General features: G+C 44.4%; 1 protein-coding gene across 1 annotated transcript in view; it reads right to left on the minus strand.

Annotated features, from left to right (window-relative positions):
* Positions 1 to 1,522: 1,522 nt before the first annotated feature.
* LOC115081507 (extracellular calcium-sensing receptor-like) overlaps positions 1,523 to 19,789 on the minus strand; it is a 67,859-nt gene continuing 49,592 nt past the window's right edge. The window contains exon 5 of the mRNA XM_029585961.1: positions 1,523 to 2,430. Coding sequence (XP_029441821.1) covers positions 1,523 to 2,430 — 908 coding nt within the window. The remainder of the gene's footprint in view (positions 2,431 to 19,789) is intronic.

Below are 19,789 nucleotides of genomic sequence, written 5' to 3' on the forward strand. Positions count from 1 at the left end.
CGAAGGTAGGGAGCCTGCCCGCACTCCTTGTGGGCAGGTTCACAACATGTTTATTGAAATATCAAGAAGAAACCTATATATTTCTAGAGTCGGAACAACTTAGGAGCTTTCTAGATGAGAAATCTGGAAATGTGTAAAAGGGATAAGTGATGACTCCTCTTATAGAAAGGTTAATGTCTTATATTGATTGAAAAAAATATTTGAGCTCCATATTTCCTGTAAAATCTTGGTTCTGGAATTTCCAAACACATTGAGAGATTTTGTGTTAGAATATGTAAACCATTCCTTTATGTTTGTTGGATATTTTACCTTAGAAAATAAGGTGTACAAATTCTCTATTCTTTTGTCAAATGATATTGTAATATTTCTGAAAATGCAAAATTAAAAATTAAAAAAAATACTCTTCATTATCCTTGTAAATGCGTTGTTAAATTTCATAATTCCATGTATGTATTTTTTGAACCATCACAGCTACGATTCTTTCTCGACTCACACCCCAATTTGACATAACCAGTGCAGTTTGGTCTCTTTATTTTTTCTTTTTGCCTATTGTCTTAGAATTTCTGTATCCACCCCTCTCCAATTAATTATAATACAGTGGTATAAAATATAATTATTACCTGTAAGTGTAGTATAGTAGATTTTTTGCAATAGAATTGTTTTCTGTTTATACCACCTGTTTCCATTCACAAGTTTATTGAGTGTAATAATTAAAAATGCAATAAAAATAAAATTGGAAAAAAAATAGTCATCTGAGAAACATTTTGGGATTGCAAATCTTGTAAGTTTAATATTTATATTAGACTCAAGTACTAGCATTTAATTAGCATTTATTATTGTTATTTCATAAATGAATAAAACAAAGATTAGTACAGAGAAAAGTGCAGCTTCTTGTTTAATAAAAGCTTCCGAAGTCAGAATAAAATGAATTTTTATTCAGAATTAGTAAGGTTACAAGAATTTTGATTTTTGTCTCGGTGCAATATATTGCATTTCTTCTATATACATTTTAGATAAAGAGTATAATCCTTTAAATATGGGAAGGTTCTTTTTTATATTTTCTTCTCAGAATTCATGCTTCTGTTCTTTTAATCTTGTTTGACACATATCTCTGTGATTCCTTCATGTTATTCTCATATATTACTAGTTACTGAACAATTTTGCTCATGCATCCTTATAACACTTTATTTCTAAAGCTGTTCAGTGAAGTAATGACAGCTATACCTGAGAGCTATCTACTTCAGGGTCTTATTTTGTTTAATAAAGATTGCTTTAAAATGAAATCATCCACATTAATTTGGTTGGTGCAACTTGTTTAATCTTGTTGAGTGGGCATTAAACAATTCCTGAGCTGAATATTATAGGATTCCTTCAAATACTTGTATTCTTATATTAACTTACATTTATTGATGTAAGGAAATATGTGGGCTTGTTCATAATACATTAGCCAGCGCTCAACACTATAGAGGCTGAAGCAAGATATTTATATGCATGTATGTGCACCAAAGAAATGTTTGTCAGTTTAACATTTTCTTGTTTTTCCAATGATATATGTTCTAGTGTTCATCTCTGGCTTCATTAAGATGATATAACATTTGGGGAAAAATATACAAACCAGGAGACCTGAACTGGAAGACAGAATGGCAAAGACCTCCACAGCCACCATATACTTCCCTCTGGTGCTTAGGTATGCAGGGATAAAAGTCACCCAAACACTGGCAAAAACCAGCATGCTGAAGGTGATGAACTTTGCTTCATTAAATGAATCGGGGAGATTCCTGGCTAGGAAGGCAACTAAGAGACTTACACAGGCTAAGAAACCCATGTACCCCAGAACACAGGAGAAAAATAGAGTTGAACCCTCATTGCATTCAATGACTATTTTCCCAGTCTCAGCTGCCATGTTGAATTCTGGAAATGGAGAATAATTTGTTATCCATGAAATACAGAGAATGATCTGTACCAATGAACAAGCAGGAACAATATAAACTGGTAGCTTGAAATCCACTAGCATCTTCATCTTGCTGTTGGGCTTTGTGGCATTGAAAGCCATAACCACTGTGATGGTTTTGGCTAATATGGATGACAGGCAGATGGAAAAGATGATCCCAAAGACAACCTGTCGGAGCATGCATGTGACCTTTAAAGGGCGGCTGATGAATATTAAGGAGCAGAGGAAGCAGAGCATGAGAAAGATAAGGAGGAGGTAGCTGAGTTCCCGGTTGTTGGCTTTCACAATGGGAGTGTTGCGGTTCTTAAGAAAAAGTCCAAATATACATGCTGTGAGTGTAGAACAGACAATGGAAATGGCTGCCAGACTTCCTCCCAGGAACTCATCATAGGAGAGATATTGGATGACTTTGGGTATGCACTGATCTCTCATGCTATTTGGCCACTGATCATCTGGGCATTTAATACACTGGTTGCTTTCTGTCAAGACATAGAATATATGTTAATAATACTTCACAAAATTAATGACGAGATGGGCATATGTAATACTCTTTCCTTTCTGAACACAATATCAGAGCCCTTATCTACTCTTTCATCACCTCCAGTTTAGGCTACTCTAACCTGTCTCCTAGTGAGCCATCTCTCTCCACTGCAATTTATCCAAAATGAATCTTTGCAACCTATCTTTAGACCCTCTTCTCAAATCATTACATTATTTATTTATCCATTTCTTCCTCGCTACAGCATCCTTCACCCTGCAATTCCTCACTACATCTCTCCTCTTATCTCTCTCTGCATTTCTCTTTGTGAACTCTGCACACTAGGCAAGTTACTTTTTTCTCGGTCCTTGTTCTCCACTGCCAAATCCCGACTCCATGCTTTCTACCTTGCTGCACCATATGCTTGAATAAACTTCCAGAGTTGCATCATGCTTCCTCGCTGACATTATTCCAACCCTATCTAAAAACCTATCTTTTAGAGGCTGCTTTTAAATCTTTACCCCTGATTATTCTGCGGACATCCTTACTGATTTTAACCATTTCTTCATAAACTAATCTCCCAAAAGGCTATTTTGCTCTGTTTGTCTTGATTAGTTTGTAAGCTCGACAGAGCTGGGACTGTCTCATGTGTTTTTTTACACTTCCGCACATGTTGAATGGCACTATAGAAGTGATAGTAGTAATAGTAGTAGTAGTAGTAGTAGTAATAGTAATATCACATCTTGCACAGTTATGCTTTTAATAAAGTTTAAAGAAGTTAAAAGGCTGGTGTATATAAAGGAGATGCTTATGAAAGACAAACTCTCTTCCACACTGTCTATAATCCTTATATTATTTTCAGGAAACACCTGCTTTCATAAAATAGGAATTAATACATTCAAGGGTAGCTAAATAGATGCTACAAAAGCAAACACGATTCTTTATGGTCCAAGGGTGAAAAGAGAAATGCCACCAAAGCATAAACTAGAATAAATTGCATGATAGATGCCTGTATTCTACTAGGCTTCATTCATCAAGGCAATCAGGGACAGAAAAAGGAACACCATAGGCCACAGGGATGCCAGTTCAGAATCAGCAGGCTATAACTCTCTAGAAATCAACTGGGTTGATGCCAGCAAATTGATAGAGACCGTATACCATTCAGCAGGGTCATCAGATTAGGCAGGCAAATGTTTAAGGAACAGTCTTGCTAGTTTTGTTTATTTTTGATTATTAGAAAGTTTGGTGCTAAGACATTGGAGTGTATGTGTGGGTCAGGAGGGCAGGGCTAGAGACTGGATGTTTGACTAACTATGACAGCTTGTCTGTAATGTCCTCGAGAGACATATTTCAGTAGTCAAGACCAGGATAAATTGAAGCTCCTCTAGTACAGTATTGTTTATCCTGCAGCCCATATTTGAGGGACAGGTCACCAGCTATCAAATTTCTGTTGCATTCGTGCCTGCTTTCGCCCTCGTTCCACCCTCTCTACCTGTGTGGTGACTCCCTCCATGCCTGATGGACAGCTTGATGCCGTGGCATCTCCATGCCGATTCTCCTTGGTGTCCCCAGGCCGGCTCGACACTGCAGATCCGCCATGTTCCTGATGATGTAGGGCGCGGGCACGCGTGCTCTGAAGTATGTACCAGCAAGGGCGCAAACCTCAGGGGCGTCCCCCTGTATTGACATCATCTGCTTCCAACATAAAAGGTCTTTACTTTTGCTAACAACTCGAGTTAGCAAGGACTCCATTTGGACTAGCTCCGGCTGTCCAAAGACCATCTTGCACACAAAGGATTGTTTGCGGGATTTCTCTGGACCCACTTCACTCTTACAACATTGCCTCTCCGGACCTACCAAGGGTAACCACTCCTCAGGGGCCTCATTCTCTTTCTCTATTTCAGATAACAGAAAGGAACCGGTACTCGCTCCTTGAGGGCCCATGATCCTAAACTCTCTGAAGACTCTCCATTGCCTGGAAACGATCACAAGAGACAGACATTGTGAATTATTGTTTCAGACTCAGATAGGAACTGGTGCTCGCTCCTTGAGGGCCTATGTTCCTGAATGCTCTGAAGATTCTCCTTGCCCAGAAGCCATCGCAGGTACAGACATTGTGAGTTACTATTTTCAGATGGTATATAGGAACCGGCACTCACTCCTCGAGGGCCTATGTTCCTGAACACTCTGAAGATTCTCTATTGACTAGAAACTAGGGATGTGAATCGTTTTAGGACGATTAAAATTATCGTCCGATAATTTTAATATCGTCTTAAACCGTTATGGAACACAATACAATAGAGATTCTAACGATTTATCGTTAGAAATCGTTAGAATCGTGAGCCGGCACACTAAAACCCCCTAAAACCCACCCCCGACCCTTTAAATTAAATCCCCTACCCTCCCGAACCCCCCCCAAATGACTTAAATAACCTGCGGGTCCAGCGGCGGTCCGGAACGGCAGCGGTCCGGAACGGGCTCCTGCTCCTGAATCTTGTTGTCTTCAGCCGGCGCCATTTTCCAAAATGGCGCCGAAAAATTGCGGCGGCCATAGACGAACACGATTGGACGGCAGGAGGTCCTTCCGGACCCCCGCTGGACTTTTGGCAAGTCTCGTGGGGGTCAGGAGGCCCCTCACAAGCTGGCCAAAAGTTCCTGGAGGTCCAGCGGGGGTCAGGGAGCGATTTCCCGCCGCGAATCGTTTTCGTACGGAAAATGGCGCCAGCAGGAGATCGACTGCAGGAGGTCATTCAGCGAGGGTTCCGGCGCCTCGCTGAACAACCTCCTGCAGTCGATCTCCTGCCGGCGCCATTTTCCGTACGAAAACGATTCGCGGCGGGAAATCGCTCCCTGACCCCCGCTGGACCTCCAGGAACTTTTGGCCAGCTTGTGGGGGGCCTCCTGACCCCCACGAGACTTGCCAAAAGTCCAGCGGGGGTCCGGAAGGACCTCCTGCCGTCCAATCGTGTTCATCTATGGCCGCCGCCATTTTTCGGCGCCATTTTGGAAAATGGCGCCGGCTGAAGACAACAAGATTCAGGAGCAGGAGCCCGTTCCGGACCGCTGCCGTTCCGGACCGCTGCTGGACCCGCAGGTTATTTAAGTCATTTGGGGGGGGTTCGGGAGGGTGGGGGATTTAATTTAAAGGGTCGGGGGTGGGTTTTAGGGGGTTTTAATGTGCCGGTTTTGCGATTTTTCAATTTTTCGATTTTTCACGATTTTTCACGATTTTTCACGATATTTTACCCCCCCAAACGGCAACAATACAATTCCCTCCCCCTCCCAGCCGAAATCGATCGTTAAGACGATCGAGGACACGATTCACATCCCTACTAGAAACTACTCCAGATACAGATTATTGTGAGTGACCATCGCTCTCTCACAGCTTCCCTGGAACCAGGTACTTGCACCTCGAGGGCCTAATCCTTTCCAGCTACTGAGCTATCTCAAGACCTTGTGTGAGTTATCTTCTAGTACTGGCTATGTATATCTGGATATCCTGTCTATTCACTCTCTATAGTCTCTTTGCAGCTCAGCAACCTGGGAATCGCAGTTCCAGTATCTGAGGGACTTCAGCCCTGCCGGGCCTACCAGCTCATTACTGCCACCTCTGGTGGTTATACTGCTTATCTAATAAAGAACTATCTGTGTCTGTCTCCATATTTCAGCCTAGCCGGTGGTCCCTCTCGGGACTTCTTCCTGGGGGCGTTTTCATCTGCCATCGACCCAAGGATTCACCTATTTTCTTTCTGTCCAGCAGAACACAATCTCTCCAGTACTCCGCTGGTACATATTGTCAACTCTGCAGTCTACATTAACATTGCCATTCCTTAGCAGACCCATAGGAGGTAGTTCTCTACAGATTGTTATTCCTCCCCTGTGGGTAGAACTCTATCAGACTGCTGTTTGCATCTGTTCGTTCCTCCCATCCACATCGCAGATCCTGCAACAGATTGCTAACCGCTAGCAGTATTACAACAGATTGCTGGCTCCTCCCCTTGTGGGAGTATCCAGCCACAGGATCCTATCAGATTGCTAACTCTAGCAGCCGATTCCATAACAGATTGCTGACTCCTCCCTTTACAGGAGTGTCCAGCAGCAGATCCATAACAGATTGCTAACTCCAGCAACAGATCCCTAACAGTTTCAGAGATTCAGGCTCTGCTTATGCAGAAAATAACTACCTTGGAGGTTGTGCAGAGGATGGAGTGTGGGGAGAAAGGAGAGGAAAGGCAAGAGGCGAGGAGGGGATAGAGAGGAGGAAGGATGATGAGGGCAGGAGTTGCAGAGGAAGTAGTAGGAGTAGGCACCAGTGCAGGAGTAGAGAGAGGCATCATGGAAGGGATAGGATGGAGTGGGAGGAGGAAGGGGCTAGCCAGGCAAGTTCAGGGGCGGAGTAGGGCATGCTAGAGATAAACAGAGAGGGCAGAGGGGGAGTTGGAATGGTAGGGTCAGGAGGGGAGAGGGGAGCAAGATGGAGAGTGAGGAGGACACCTCTCCAGGAGAGGAAATGGCACCCCCTTCAGGCAGCAAGTGAGCACCATACCATCATCTAAGGGTCATAAATGTCAGCACACAGGAGAACGACTTGGTCATTGCAGGAGCCCTTCAGGGATCACGCTGTTTGGCAACTGGGCACAAAGGGGCAGATATGGAGCAATATTGCTTAATCCATCACCAGCCGAAGTGGAATCCCAAGAAGTGCCGAATAGGTTACCCACCAATACAGGGACATTAAGGCCCTTCTGAAGGCCAAGGTAGCAGTGAGAGCCAAACACCAATGCCAGATGGAAGGAGGATCACCCTGTCCAATCCAGCTTACGCAGATGGAGGAGCAACTGATGGAAAGGCTGGGGCTGGATGTGTTCGAGGCCATGACTGAGGAGCTGGACACAACATGAGCTGCAGCTGGCAAGCTTACCTCACCCTTAAATGGGCAGGAATCAATGATAGGACACAAAATTTGGCATAAGATGCTCACTATGCCAAGATGAAAAGTACACCTCTCATGCTGAATAAAAAAAAAACAAAAAAATTGCTGACATGTGTATTTATGTCTTTTTTTTCTTTCTTCTCTTTTGTTTCCACAGCTCTCAAGTGCCTAAGTGTCGGTCCCAGCCAGGAATGGCCAGGACCCACCTAGGATGACCCTGGGAGCAGCTTCCCAGTAGCGGTAGTACAGAGGCCTTTACTGATGGATGCCAAGATGCAGTGCAGCAAAGAGGAGGAGGGGAGGAGCAGCAACCACAGGAATCACAGCCATTGTTGTTGTTGCACTACCTAGTCTCAACAAGCCCACTTCAGGTCTCCCTTAATCTGGCCATCTTCATGGAGGAAGGCAATCTTGACTGGCAACCTTCTGGAGTGCACACCACGCCAGCATGTGGTGTCACCATCGCCAGGCCAGGTGGAGGGCAGAAGCCACCTATGCCCATCTTGGTCCCTCACACACCACCAGTGTCATCAGCACCAGCACCGCCAGCTCCACCGGTATTGACACCGTCAGCAGCACTGACACTGCCATCAGAACCTGCACCAGCACCAGCAGCAAAAATGGATGCAGGTGAACTGAGGCACTTGCGAGGAAAAATACGGGTCCTCCGAAGGTCAGTGGACTGACAGAACAGGATACTGCAACAAATAACATCTGCCAGCTCGCAAAATATGAACTTCCTTGTTGCTGTCTTCAGTAATAAATGTGCTGACACACATACTGCACCAGAGTAGCCTTTGGAGTCCTCAGCTCCATCACCATGCAGCTGTCCCAGAGAATCAAGATGCTGGAGACATAGGCCCCAAAAGGTATGCCCCCCCCCCCCCCCCACACACACACACACACACAAGTGTGTATCCTTGAATGGATACAGAAAATGGCCAGGAAGGGCTAAGAAGGCAATTTTTGCAAGAAGAATGCGCCAGCCTCTTTTTTTTTTTTTTTTTTTAATTTATTGCAATTTTACATTAATATAATCAAGTATACAAGCTTGAAAGAAATGGAAATTTAACATCACCAATTATAACAAGGAAATAGAAAACTCAGCATATCTTATAATATACATCAATGTTTAAATATATACTGTCAATGTCATCAAAGTCCTCAAATGAGGGAATCCTAAACACCTAGAAGGCTATCTGGTTCAAAGAAACAAAACTTTTCAAGCAAGCACCAGCATATAGAATTGTAACATTCATTTATAGAGAACTTCTCAGCTTAATGAGGTTGTGTAATAGGCCTGTCATCTACATTGACTGAAGAAATTCTATCAGAAATACATTTAGTAAGTTGAGATGGATAAAAAATATATATATTTAGCATCACGGTACCTGATATTAGATTTGCATGGAAACTTCAACATGAATGACGCTCCCATTGGTAGCAATTTAGGTCTCATAATCTGAAACTGCTTTCTTCTTTTTTGGCTGTCTTTGGCCACATCTTTCAGGCGTCTTGAGTGGAGGGGGAATGGATTAGGGTGCTGTATTTCACATCACCTTTTTCTTTTTCAGCCAGCTTGGGGGGGGGGGGGGGTGTGAGGATCAGGGCAGTAAGGCAAATAGGATAGGCTTTTTCCTAGTTCAGTCCATATTCAGGTGCTGTGCAGCTTAGTTTGTTAGCCGGATAAAGTTATCTGTTCAACTGGCTGCGCTGCTGAATGTATCCAGCTATCTTAAAGTTAGCCAGAGAAATAAATCCTACTAACTTTAGGAGAGGTTTATGTTTATTATTTGATTAATCATATTTTCTTACATCAGTAAAACAAAGAGATGAGATGTCTATGATCTGGTGAGAGTTACCCAGATAAGTTATTCAGCTAACTCTGAATACCGGACTTAGGACCTTACTTTCCAAGACTATTGCACGCCTGAGCTACCTACATCGGGGCGGAGTCAGCCCCGGAAGAGGTGTAGTTATTGGGCGCGATGCCGGCTAGCGCAGGACCGCCCCCCCCCCCCCCCCGTTTCGGCCCCTCGCCCCTAATTACCACATTTTTCTAAAGTACTGCAGGCCTGCGATACTTTAGAAAATGAGGCCCGTTAGCCCGATAACTTACGTAGCTAACTCAGTGCCTCCTAGTTACACCCCCAGGAAAGCCCTAACTTATCCGGTTGAATTCTAGACAGATAACTTATTATCCGGCTAGAATTTAGCTGAATAAATGCCAGAATCTTCAGTTAGACAAATAACTTCTCAGTTATCCAGCTAAATGCTTCTGAATACTTTCCCCTGGATGTTATCTGACTGATTCAGTTAGGATAGTCCTTGAGGAAGAAAGTCACAAAATTCCTCCAAGGTTCATAATATTAAAGATGAAGATGAAAGGGTACTTTTCATTTCCAGCAAGCCTGCAGTGAGGGCTAACGTAAGTGCTGCAGGCCTAGATTAGTGTGCAGCTATTGCACTTTGGGATTAAGACCATTATTAAAGTAAATGCATTTGTTTTCCTAATCAGCAAAAAAAGAGAAAGGAAAACTCAATAAGTGAAAGGCACATAGCAAACTTAAATGCAGATTGCTGCATTGCCTTTGTGTTCCAGATTGAGTGGGTGACCAGTCAAGACATGTTAACAGTATGGAGATATTATATAGTAATTTACTGAAAAGCTGTGATGATTTTCTCAATGATTTGGGGAAAGATAAGCAGAGATGCCTATGATGAGAAACTATGTGTTGCGATAGCGAGTTGGGGGTGGACCCTTGGGCCGGCCTGATGGAACTGGGGGTTCTGTCGTGGACAGGCCGGGAGGCGGACCCAAGCTGAAGCACCAAAGACCACTTCACCCTGGAAGTCCTAGATACCCCCAGGAGGAGCCCATAGGGACCTGGACCGCTGGGACTTAGGAGACAACGAGAGATGAGACGAGAAGGAAGTCCGAGGGTCGAGGCAGGTGGCAGGCAAGGCAGGTCAGAAGCAAGCTGAAGACAAGAACCAGGAAGTCACTGAAGCGAGGAACAGCCGGAGCTGAAGCCGGGGCAAGAATATCGAGAGGACCCGAGGCAAGGCAGGAACAGCGAGGTCAGCAGGAACAGAAGGCAACTAGACACTCCGAAGAGGAACCTCGTTGCAAGGTGTTGTTTGGGAGTCAGACGCCGGCTTAAGTTCTGTGCCGGCGTCTGACGTCATCCAGGGGGCGGTCCAGCACTTCCGGGTGCTGGACCTTTAAATGCTCTGCCCTCGCGCGCGCGTAGCAGCGTGGGGGCGGAGCCAGCGTCGGGCCTCGGCGGTGTCTCCCTCGTGGAGACACCGCGGCCATTCAGCCTAGTAGGCCTGAAGCGCGGCGATTCCGACCGCGGACCGGAGTGGGGGTAAGTGGGCACGGACCCGATCGCGAGGGAGGCGATTGGACCGCAACACTATGGCATGGTGTAAATACATTAGACAGTTTATTGAATTTCTAGAGGAATACAGAAAACCTATCATAGATATCATTAGGGCAAGGGGCGATTCACTTGAATAAGAAGATGCACATGCTTGCAATGGAACAATGTTTGCTATTGGGAGCAATGCAAACTAGCTTGCATGCATATGTGTGTATGTGTGTAACTGTGCAGCCACCTACAAGGAGAGATAAGTGGAAGCAAAGGAAAAATGTGTTATCTTTCCATTGTTAAATGGCAAGCGTCAGCCATTCTCCCCTCCTGCCATCCTCCTGAAGCCGCTGAAGGCATTCAAAGTGGCCTGGAGGAGCAGGGTGTCCCTGGGGATGGAAGATGTCTCACAGACCCCTGGCTTAACTTTCAAAATTATGCAAAAGGTCAGAAGGCATCACAGGTGAGATTGGAAGGGTTGAAGTAGGCAGTCATTTTCAGCCAATGTTGAACAGTCCAAATCTAGTAGCCACATTTTGGCTACCTAGATTTAAGGAATTGTTTTCCAAAAATCTAGGTGCCAGATGCACCTGAAAATTCCTTTAAACCTAGGCAGCTAAAACTTGGCCATATAGATTAAGCACTGCCTTAACTTAAAACTGGCCTGCATACAAACAAATCATTTATTTGCTAATTCTCTGGTCCAATTTAATTAATCATCATGTAATTATGATGTAAATATAACCACGGTTGACACTGTAGTTAAAATATCTGAGCAAACAAGACAGGTTTACAAGGTGTGCATACCAGAAGAACTGAGAATCTCTCCTTCAGAACATGGAATGCAGTCAAAACAGCAAATGGGGTGACCTTTGTGAGCGGCAGTTCTGTGCCCAGGTGGACACCTGGCACTACACACAGAGGCTGGAGCCTTAAAAGATAAAATGGTATAAAAATGTTCTCCAAGGAGATATTATTAACATTATTACATTATATAAGGTCAATAAGTCAATAAAACATATATTCTTTGTCATAATAAGCAGAGGTACAAACAATAAAGAAGACCCAACGTAAGCTGAATTAACTTCTAACTGGTAAAATATGGCCTTGCATATTTGGATTTTAGAAGTAATTTATTTCATTATTCACCTTTTCAAATAAGACCTCATATTTTAATACTGCTTTCAGACATGGTCATTTTGGAGATAGCCAGGCTAGTTGTATATTTACAGTATCAGTGTGCCATATAAGCTTTTAAACTAATGAGAGAAGGAAGATAATTTTTATTACCCAATTAAAGTTGGATAAGCGGAGACACACGGGGATAAAGAAGCACATGTATTAATAGGTGAGAGAACTGATCTTACAACCAGTGCTAAACTACTCTTTAATGAAGTATATTTGTAACTAGTGATATGCAAAATACTGCCATATCACATTGGCAGTGATAGAGTAAGCACAGTCACATATGACTAGCAGATATATAGTAAATAACACTAACATGACCCAGTTAGTCCTGTCTACTCTGCAAGGATATCTCCCAGCTGCCATCTATTAAAGCTTAACTATTTGCAAGATATCAGTCTTTATCAAATTAGTTTTTATTTACTTACTTTTTCATTGGTTCTTTATCTTTCAGGATAGATGCCCATATAAGATCCCATGTTAATTCAATACCCACATCCCTCTTTTAACTATACCTTAAACCCAAACGTTACAATAATCTAGACAGCTACCAAAACTAAAAAGGCTATTGCTGAGCATAGAGTCTTCTAGGTAACTTTGGCGTTGCTGGACATTAATCAGCTACCACCAACCTGAAAGCATCAGCTATGTAGAATTTTGGGAGATGTTACTTGCAACCCAGCTATCCCATAGTCTGAATTATCACCAGGTCATGCTTTGTTTCTCTGCCATTTGTTTTTTCCAAATCACCTTTCCCCTACCTCTGTTCTTGATGGAGTAAAAGGTAGAAGGAATGTGTAGAGAAAAAAATATTGGTTCAGTTCATTCAGTTAGTTTGCTTAGCTCAGTAATTTAATTTTTTCAGTTTAATCCCCTAAAAAAATGTTTATTTGTATCATCTGATCATACATTTCCATTAAAATCAATCGGGAGAGCAAAATATCCTATTTTAAGTTCATAAATTTAAGTTTAGTAAAATTTGCAAGCAGAAGGATGAGCACTTCAGAACATCAAGGGTCACACAAAGTGGCATCAAGAAAGGCATGAACAGATCAAAGGCACCATAACAGGGCAAAACATACGAAACAGAGGCATGAACATCCAAATGCTCCAAACGAGGAGCATAGGCCATCACAACCATGGTCTAAAGATCAGCCCAAAGCACCAAAAGAGGAATAAAGAAGCTTTAACAATGGCAGGAACACCCAAAGACTCTGTGAAAGGGCCAAAAGAGCATCAACAACAGTAGGAACACCCAAAAGCATTGGTGCTAAGATAGATTTGCCTCCAGTCCCTGTATTTTAAAAAAAAAAAAAAGAGTAATTCTTTAAATTTGCTTGGTCATTTGGGCAAAACAGCATTTCTAAGCATGGTTACCTTTGAGAACTACAATTCCCAGAAGTCCTAGCATCCAGCTTCTAGAAGGATTTCATTAAGGGTGAGTTTACCATATGCAGCGATAGGCTGTCAGGTGAAATATCATGAGACAACCTGGAGTTTGTGGTTGTTAAAAAGGAGAAGCAGAAGGAGATGGAGAGAACTGCCTCAATTAAGTCTGAGTCTGAGGCTGATGAGGAGGCAAAAACAGAGACAGGGGGACATGGCTGAGGTCTAAGCTAAATCCATGTCAAAATCTGCTCTAAAGAGACCTTTCTACTTACTTAGAGTGTGACTTTATTTGGGGAACATAATATCTACTAGGATTGTATGAATTTAAAAGCAGCAGTAGAAAAGGCTAAGCTTACACTGTTTAAGTCAGGTAAAAGGCAGAGAAGAAGAAACCCCAGTAAAAGTAAAAACTTAACATTAGTGCCTACAGACCTCATAGAACCTTTAATTAAGTGAGAAGTAAAGTAAAAGCATTGACTAAAAACTAGCCAAAGAAAGACATTTAGGACTACAGGCTAGTAGGAAGCCTGAAAGACATGCACACAGATCATAGGGAAAGCTATCCTGGACTAGGTTGCTGCTTGTGTGGGTGATAACTGGCTGAGTTTGGTATGAACCTGGGAACATTGTTGCTGCTGTTGAACTTATGCTCTGCAAAAGCCTAAAGTTTGGAATTGGTGATAGAAAGTTCTATGGGAAGGTATTTCAAATGTGGCTTTGTAAGTTCTGCAAATGTGCATTTAAACCCAGTAAGTGCAGTGTCACTAATCAGCATTAAGATGTTCTGCATAGTGTGCATTGAAACCAAGGCTGGATTGTTTGCTATAACTGGAGCTTCAGAAACTGACTTGAGTAGGTTAGATTACTGAGCTTGTTCTACCCTGTACTTAAAAAAACAAAACTGTAGTTGGGGGAAGAGGAATAACCTAGTGGTTAGAGCAGTAGGCTTATAAACCAGGAGACCAGTGTTCAAGTCCTGCTATTGTTCCTTGTGACCTTGGGTAAGTCACTATACCCTCCATTGCCTCAGGTACAAAACTTAGATTGTAAACCTTCTGGGGATAGAAAAATGCCTACAGTACCTGAATATAAACCAATGTGATATCTCAGATCAAATGTTGGTATATATTAAATTAACAATTTTATGTGTTTGGGAGAGATGCTTATTGAAAACTCCAAGAAGAGAATGTTTTGTCTTTAGGCATTCTTTAATATATGCTTTGAAAGTGGTGTTTGAACCACAACAGAATGGGAAATAACAAACAGAAAATCTTTAAGAATAAACTGTGGCTGTATGAGTCATGAAGGGATGAGAGTCCAGCTGTCATGTTAACTAAAGGGATGTGTACTAGAGCTATTACAAATGGTTGAATAGCTAGAAACTAAGGGATGGTGCTCATATCCCAGGGGCTAAGTAAGTTCTTCAGTGTGGTCTAGGTGATAGTGGCTGCAACCATGCAGTAAGGTTTCATCACTGTTTGTGATGTCTCCTGTAAGGCCTATTGAAGGTGGGGGGGAGGGAGAGAGAGAGAGAGAGAGAGAGAGAGAGAGAGAGAGAGAGAGAGAGAGAGAGAGAGAGAGAGAGCACCTAGCCATAATGTCATCCCCATAGGTAGGTATTTGTATCCCTATGGTAGGCCTACCTAGTAACTCGAGGTGAAGCTTAGGTATTACTGTAGGTGTTAGGGGCCACTTTGACATTCAGAGTGAGACGTACGAACAGAACAGTGCTCTCTAGTGAAGATTTGATGACCTTCGGCGTGAGAAGACTCACCCAAAGATGAGATTTATGCAATGTTCTCTCCACCTAGCTTGATGGACTCTCTACCTGGGTAATATCAAGCTAGGTGGAGAGAACATTGCCCAGATCTCATCTTGGAGTGAGTTTCCTCACTCCGAAGGCCATCAGATCTTCACAAGAGACCACTGTTCTGTTCGTACGTGTCACGTAGAATGTCAAAGTGGCCCCTATCCCCCTACACTCTTACCTAATCCCCACCTCGAGTTACTAGGAAGGCCTACCATAGGGATACAAATACCTACCTATGGGGATGACATTATGGCTAGGTGCTCTCTCTCTTCCCAAATGCAGGAAATACAACAGATCTGGCACTTATCACAGAATCTGAAAATGGTATCACAATTTGTGTTAACTTAGCTCTTCATACACATAATTAGCAATAAATGCTATATTAGCATAAAACATGCCCCTTTTGCTATCACATGCAGTACTTACCACATTTTGATAAATCCAGGCCAAAGGTAGGGGGGTTTAGATAGGGCTGGGGGGAAGGTGCAAGGGGTGGAAGGAAAGTTCCCTCTGAGATTGCTCTGATTTCGGAGCGGCCTTGGGGGGAACGGAGGCAGGCTGCGTGGCTCGGCATGCGCAGGCTGCCAATTTTGTGCAGCCTTGCGCGCACCGACCCCAGATTTTAAAAGATACGCGCAGCTACGCGCGTATCTATTAAAATCCAGCGAACTCTGGTTTGCGCCGGTCACACGAAAAAAAGTATACGCAGGCGTTCTTTTTTAAAATCTGCCCCATAGAATGAACATTACAGTAGAAATGGAAAAGCCACTGATTTAAAGGGACAAGCTACCTCCTTGAAGCTAAAACACCTCAGTTTTGAGAAATCACTAAGATTGACTACAAACGTTTAGAGATGTGAATCGTTTTCCATATCGTCTTAACGATAGAAATCGTGTGGCAGGGCAAGAAAATCGTGTTAGGCACGATTTGTTAGTTAAAAAATCGTTAAAAATCGTTTTTTCCGATTAGTGCGCACTAACTTCGAGTTAGTGCGCACTAACGGGAGTTAGTGCGCACTAACTGAAAATGATACAATTTGACACTTTTCAGGTCAGTTTAGGAATGAATATGTATTCCTATTGGCTGCCCTCTTATTTATTCATGTTACCAAGCTTCCCACTGACAGTATATGGGGGATGGGAAATGGAAACAGTTAGTAGCTTGACAAAACAAGTAATGTGATCAGTCAATGTGACTAGAACTTGTGCCCTAACCCTGATACCAGGGGTATTGTGATCTTCCTGCACACAGTGCCCTATCCCTATTAATACCAGGAGTGTTGTGATCTTCCTGCACACAGTGCCCTAAGCCTGGCACCAGGGGTGTTGTGATCTTCCTGTACACAGTGCCCTATCCCTATTAATACCAGGAGTGTTGTGATCTTCCTGCACACAGTGCCCTATCCCTATTAATACCAGGAGTGTTGTGATCTTCCTGCACACAGTGCCCTAACCCTGGCACCAGGGGTGTTGTGATCTTCCTGCACAAAGTGCCCTATCCCTATTAATACCAGGAGTGTTGTGATCTTCCTGCACACAGTGCCCTAACCCTGGCACCAGGGGTGTTGTGATCTTCCTGCACACAGTGCCCTATCCCTATTAATACCAGGAGTGTTGTGATCTTCCTGCACACAGTGCCCTAACCCTGGCACCAGGGTTGTTGTGATCTTCCTGCACACAGTGCCCTATCCCTATTAATACCAGGAGTGTTGTGATTTTCCTGCACACAGTGCCCTAACCCTGGCACCAGGGGTGTTGTGATCTTCCTGCACACAGTGCCCTATCCCTATTAATACCAGGAGTGTTGTGATCTTCCTGCACACAGTGCCCTATCCCTATTAATACCAGGAGTGTTGTGATCTTCCTGCACACAGTGCCCTAACCCTGGCACCAGGGGTGTTGTGATCTTCCTGCACAAAGTGCCCTATCCCTATTAATACCAGGAGTGTTGTGATCTTCCTGCACACAGTGCCCTAACCCTGGCACCAGGGGTGTTGTGATCTTCCTGCACACAGTGCCCTATCCCTATTAATACCAGGAGTGTTGTGATCTTCCTGCACACAGTGCCCTAACCCTGACACCAGGGGTGTTGTGATCTTCCTGCACACAGTGCCTATCCCTGGCACCAGGGGTGTTGTGATCTTCATGTACACAGTGCCCTATCCCTATTAATACCAGGAGTGTTGTGATCTTCCTGCACACAGTGCCCTATCCCTAATACCAGGGGTGTTGGGATCTTCTTGCACACATCCCGGTATCAGGGATAGGGCACTGCATGCAGGAAGATCACAACACCCCTGGTATTAGGGATAGGGCACTGCATGCAGGAAGATCACAACACCCCTGGTATCAGGGATAGGGCACTGCATGCAGGAAGATCACAATACCCCGGAGGAGTGAGGGTCAGGCAGCTCCCCCCTGTCTGTGAAGCCAGCCTCTCACTAGTAATGCAGGGAGGGAGCTGTCTCAGACTTCACCATCCTCCCCCCCCTCCCCCACACACCATTCACTAGCTGGGACATGGGGGAAGTCAGGAGTGAGGGTCAGGCAGCTCCCCCCTGTCTGTGAAGCCAGCCTCTCACTAGTAATGCAGGGAGGGAGCTGTCTCAGACTTCACCATCCTCCCCCCCCCCCTCACCCACACACCATTCACTAGCTGGGACATGGGGGAAGTCAGGAGTGAGGGTCAGGCAGCTCCCCCCTGTCTGTGAAGCCAGCCTCTCACTAGTAATGCAGGGAGGGAGCTGTCTCAGACTTCACCATCCTCCCTCCCCCCTCACCCACACACCATTCACTAGCTGGGACATGGGGGAAGTCAGGAGTGAGGGTCAGGCAGCTCCCCCCTGTCTGTGAAGCCAGCCTCTCACTAGTAATGCAGGGAGGGAGCTGTCTCAGACTTCACCCTCCCCCCCCCCCCCCCTCACCCACACACCATTCACTAGCTGGGACATGGGGGAAGTCAGGAGTGAGGGTCAGGCAGCTCCCCCCTGTCTGTGAAGCCAGCCTCTCACTAGTAATGCAGGGAGGGAGCTGTCTCAGACTTCACCATCCTCCCCCCCCCCCTCACCCACACACCATTCACTAGCTGGGACATGGGGGAAGTCAGGAATGAGGGTCAGGCAGCTCCCCCCTGTCTGTGAAGCCAGCCTCTCACTAGTAATGCAGGGACGGAGCTGTCTCAGACTTCACCATCCTCCCCCCCCCCCCCCTCACCCACACACCATTCACTAGCTGGGACATGGGGGAAGTCAGGAGTGAGGGTCAGGCAGCTCCCCACTGTCTGTGAAGCCAGCCTCTCACTAGTAATGCAGGGAGGGAGCTGTCTCAGACTTCACCATCCTCCCCCCCCTCACCCACACACCATCCACTAGCTGGGACATTGGGGAAGTCAGGAGTGAGTGTCAGGCAGCTCCCCCCTGTCTGTGAAGCCAGCCTCTCACTAGTAATGCAGGGAGGGAGCTGTCTCAGACTGGTATCAGGGATAGGGCACTGAGTGCAGGAAGATCACAACACCCCTGGTATCAGGAATAGGGCACAGGTTCTAGTCATATTGACTGATCACATTACTTTTTTTGTCAACTACCAACAGTTTTCATTTCCCATCCCCCCAACCATCACCTCAGTTGGAACCTTGGTAACATCAATAGATAAGAGGGCAGCCAGCCAATAGGAATACATATTCATTCCTAACTGACCTTTACTGACCTGGATAGTGTCAATAATTTGTATCATTTTCTGTTAGTGTTCCTGAGTTTCCATTTCCATTTCCCATCCCCCCAACCATCACCTCAGTGGGAACCTGCTTAACATCAATAGATAAGAGGGCAGCCAGCCAATAGGAACACATATTCATTCCTAACTGACCTTTACTGACCTGGAAAGTGTCAATTTGTATCATTTTCAGTTAGTGCGCACTAACTCGAGTTAGTGCGCACTAACTCGAGTTAGTGCGCACTAACACGATTTAACGATTTTTAACGATAAATCGTTAGAATTTCTATTGTATCGTGTTCTATAACGATTTAAGACGATATTAAAATTATCGGATGATAATTTTAATCGTTAAAAAACGATTCACATCCCTACAAACGTTTGCCGTCAGATTCCTGAAAAATACTGGCTGGACACCACGATCATCACATAGCAGATCAAAGTTGTACAAACTGTGATATGAACAGCCCAAAGTACCAAAAGAGTAGAAAGGGCACCAACAGTATCATAATCATCCCAAAATATAATATGAGGATATGGCAGCAAGCACAGTGCATAAACACCCCTAAATATGTGAAAGAAGCAAAGGTTACCAAAATCAGTGGCATAACCACCCCAATGCCCAAAAGAGGGGCAAATGACACCAACTACAACGTCATAAATGCACAAAGAACCAACAGAGGGTCAAAACAGAATAATCACTGGCACAAACATGTCAAGGCATCAAACCAGGTGGTAGCAATAACAGTGGCATGAAAACCGAAAAGCACCACAAGAGGGAAAAAGCACACAAATAGTGAGCTAACAGCAAATAAATCTCTAGGGAATTTCTGATGTGCAAATTGAATCTCACATCTAGCTATAGAGCAAAAGACTAATCACACTATCTACCAACCAAAATCATACTATCCCTAGGCAGGATGAAACCAGAGGTTGAGTCATTCATGTGGGGCAGACAG

The sequence above is a fragment of the Rhinatrema bivittatum genome, unplaced genomic scaffold (genome assembly GCF_901001135.1).
Source record: "Rhinatrema bivittatum unplaced genomic scaffold, aRhiBiv1.1, whole genome shotgun sequence".
NCBI lineage: Eukaryota > Metazoa > Chordata > Amphibia > Gymnophiona > Rhinatrematidae > Rhinatrema > Rhinatrema bivittatum.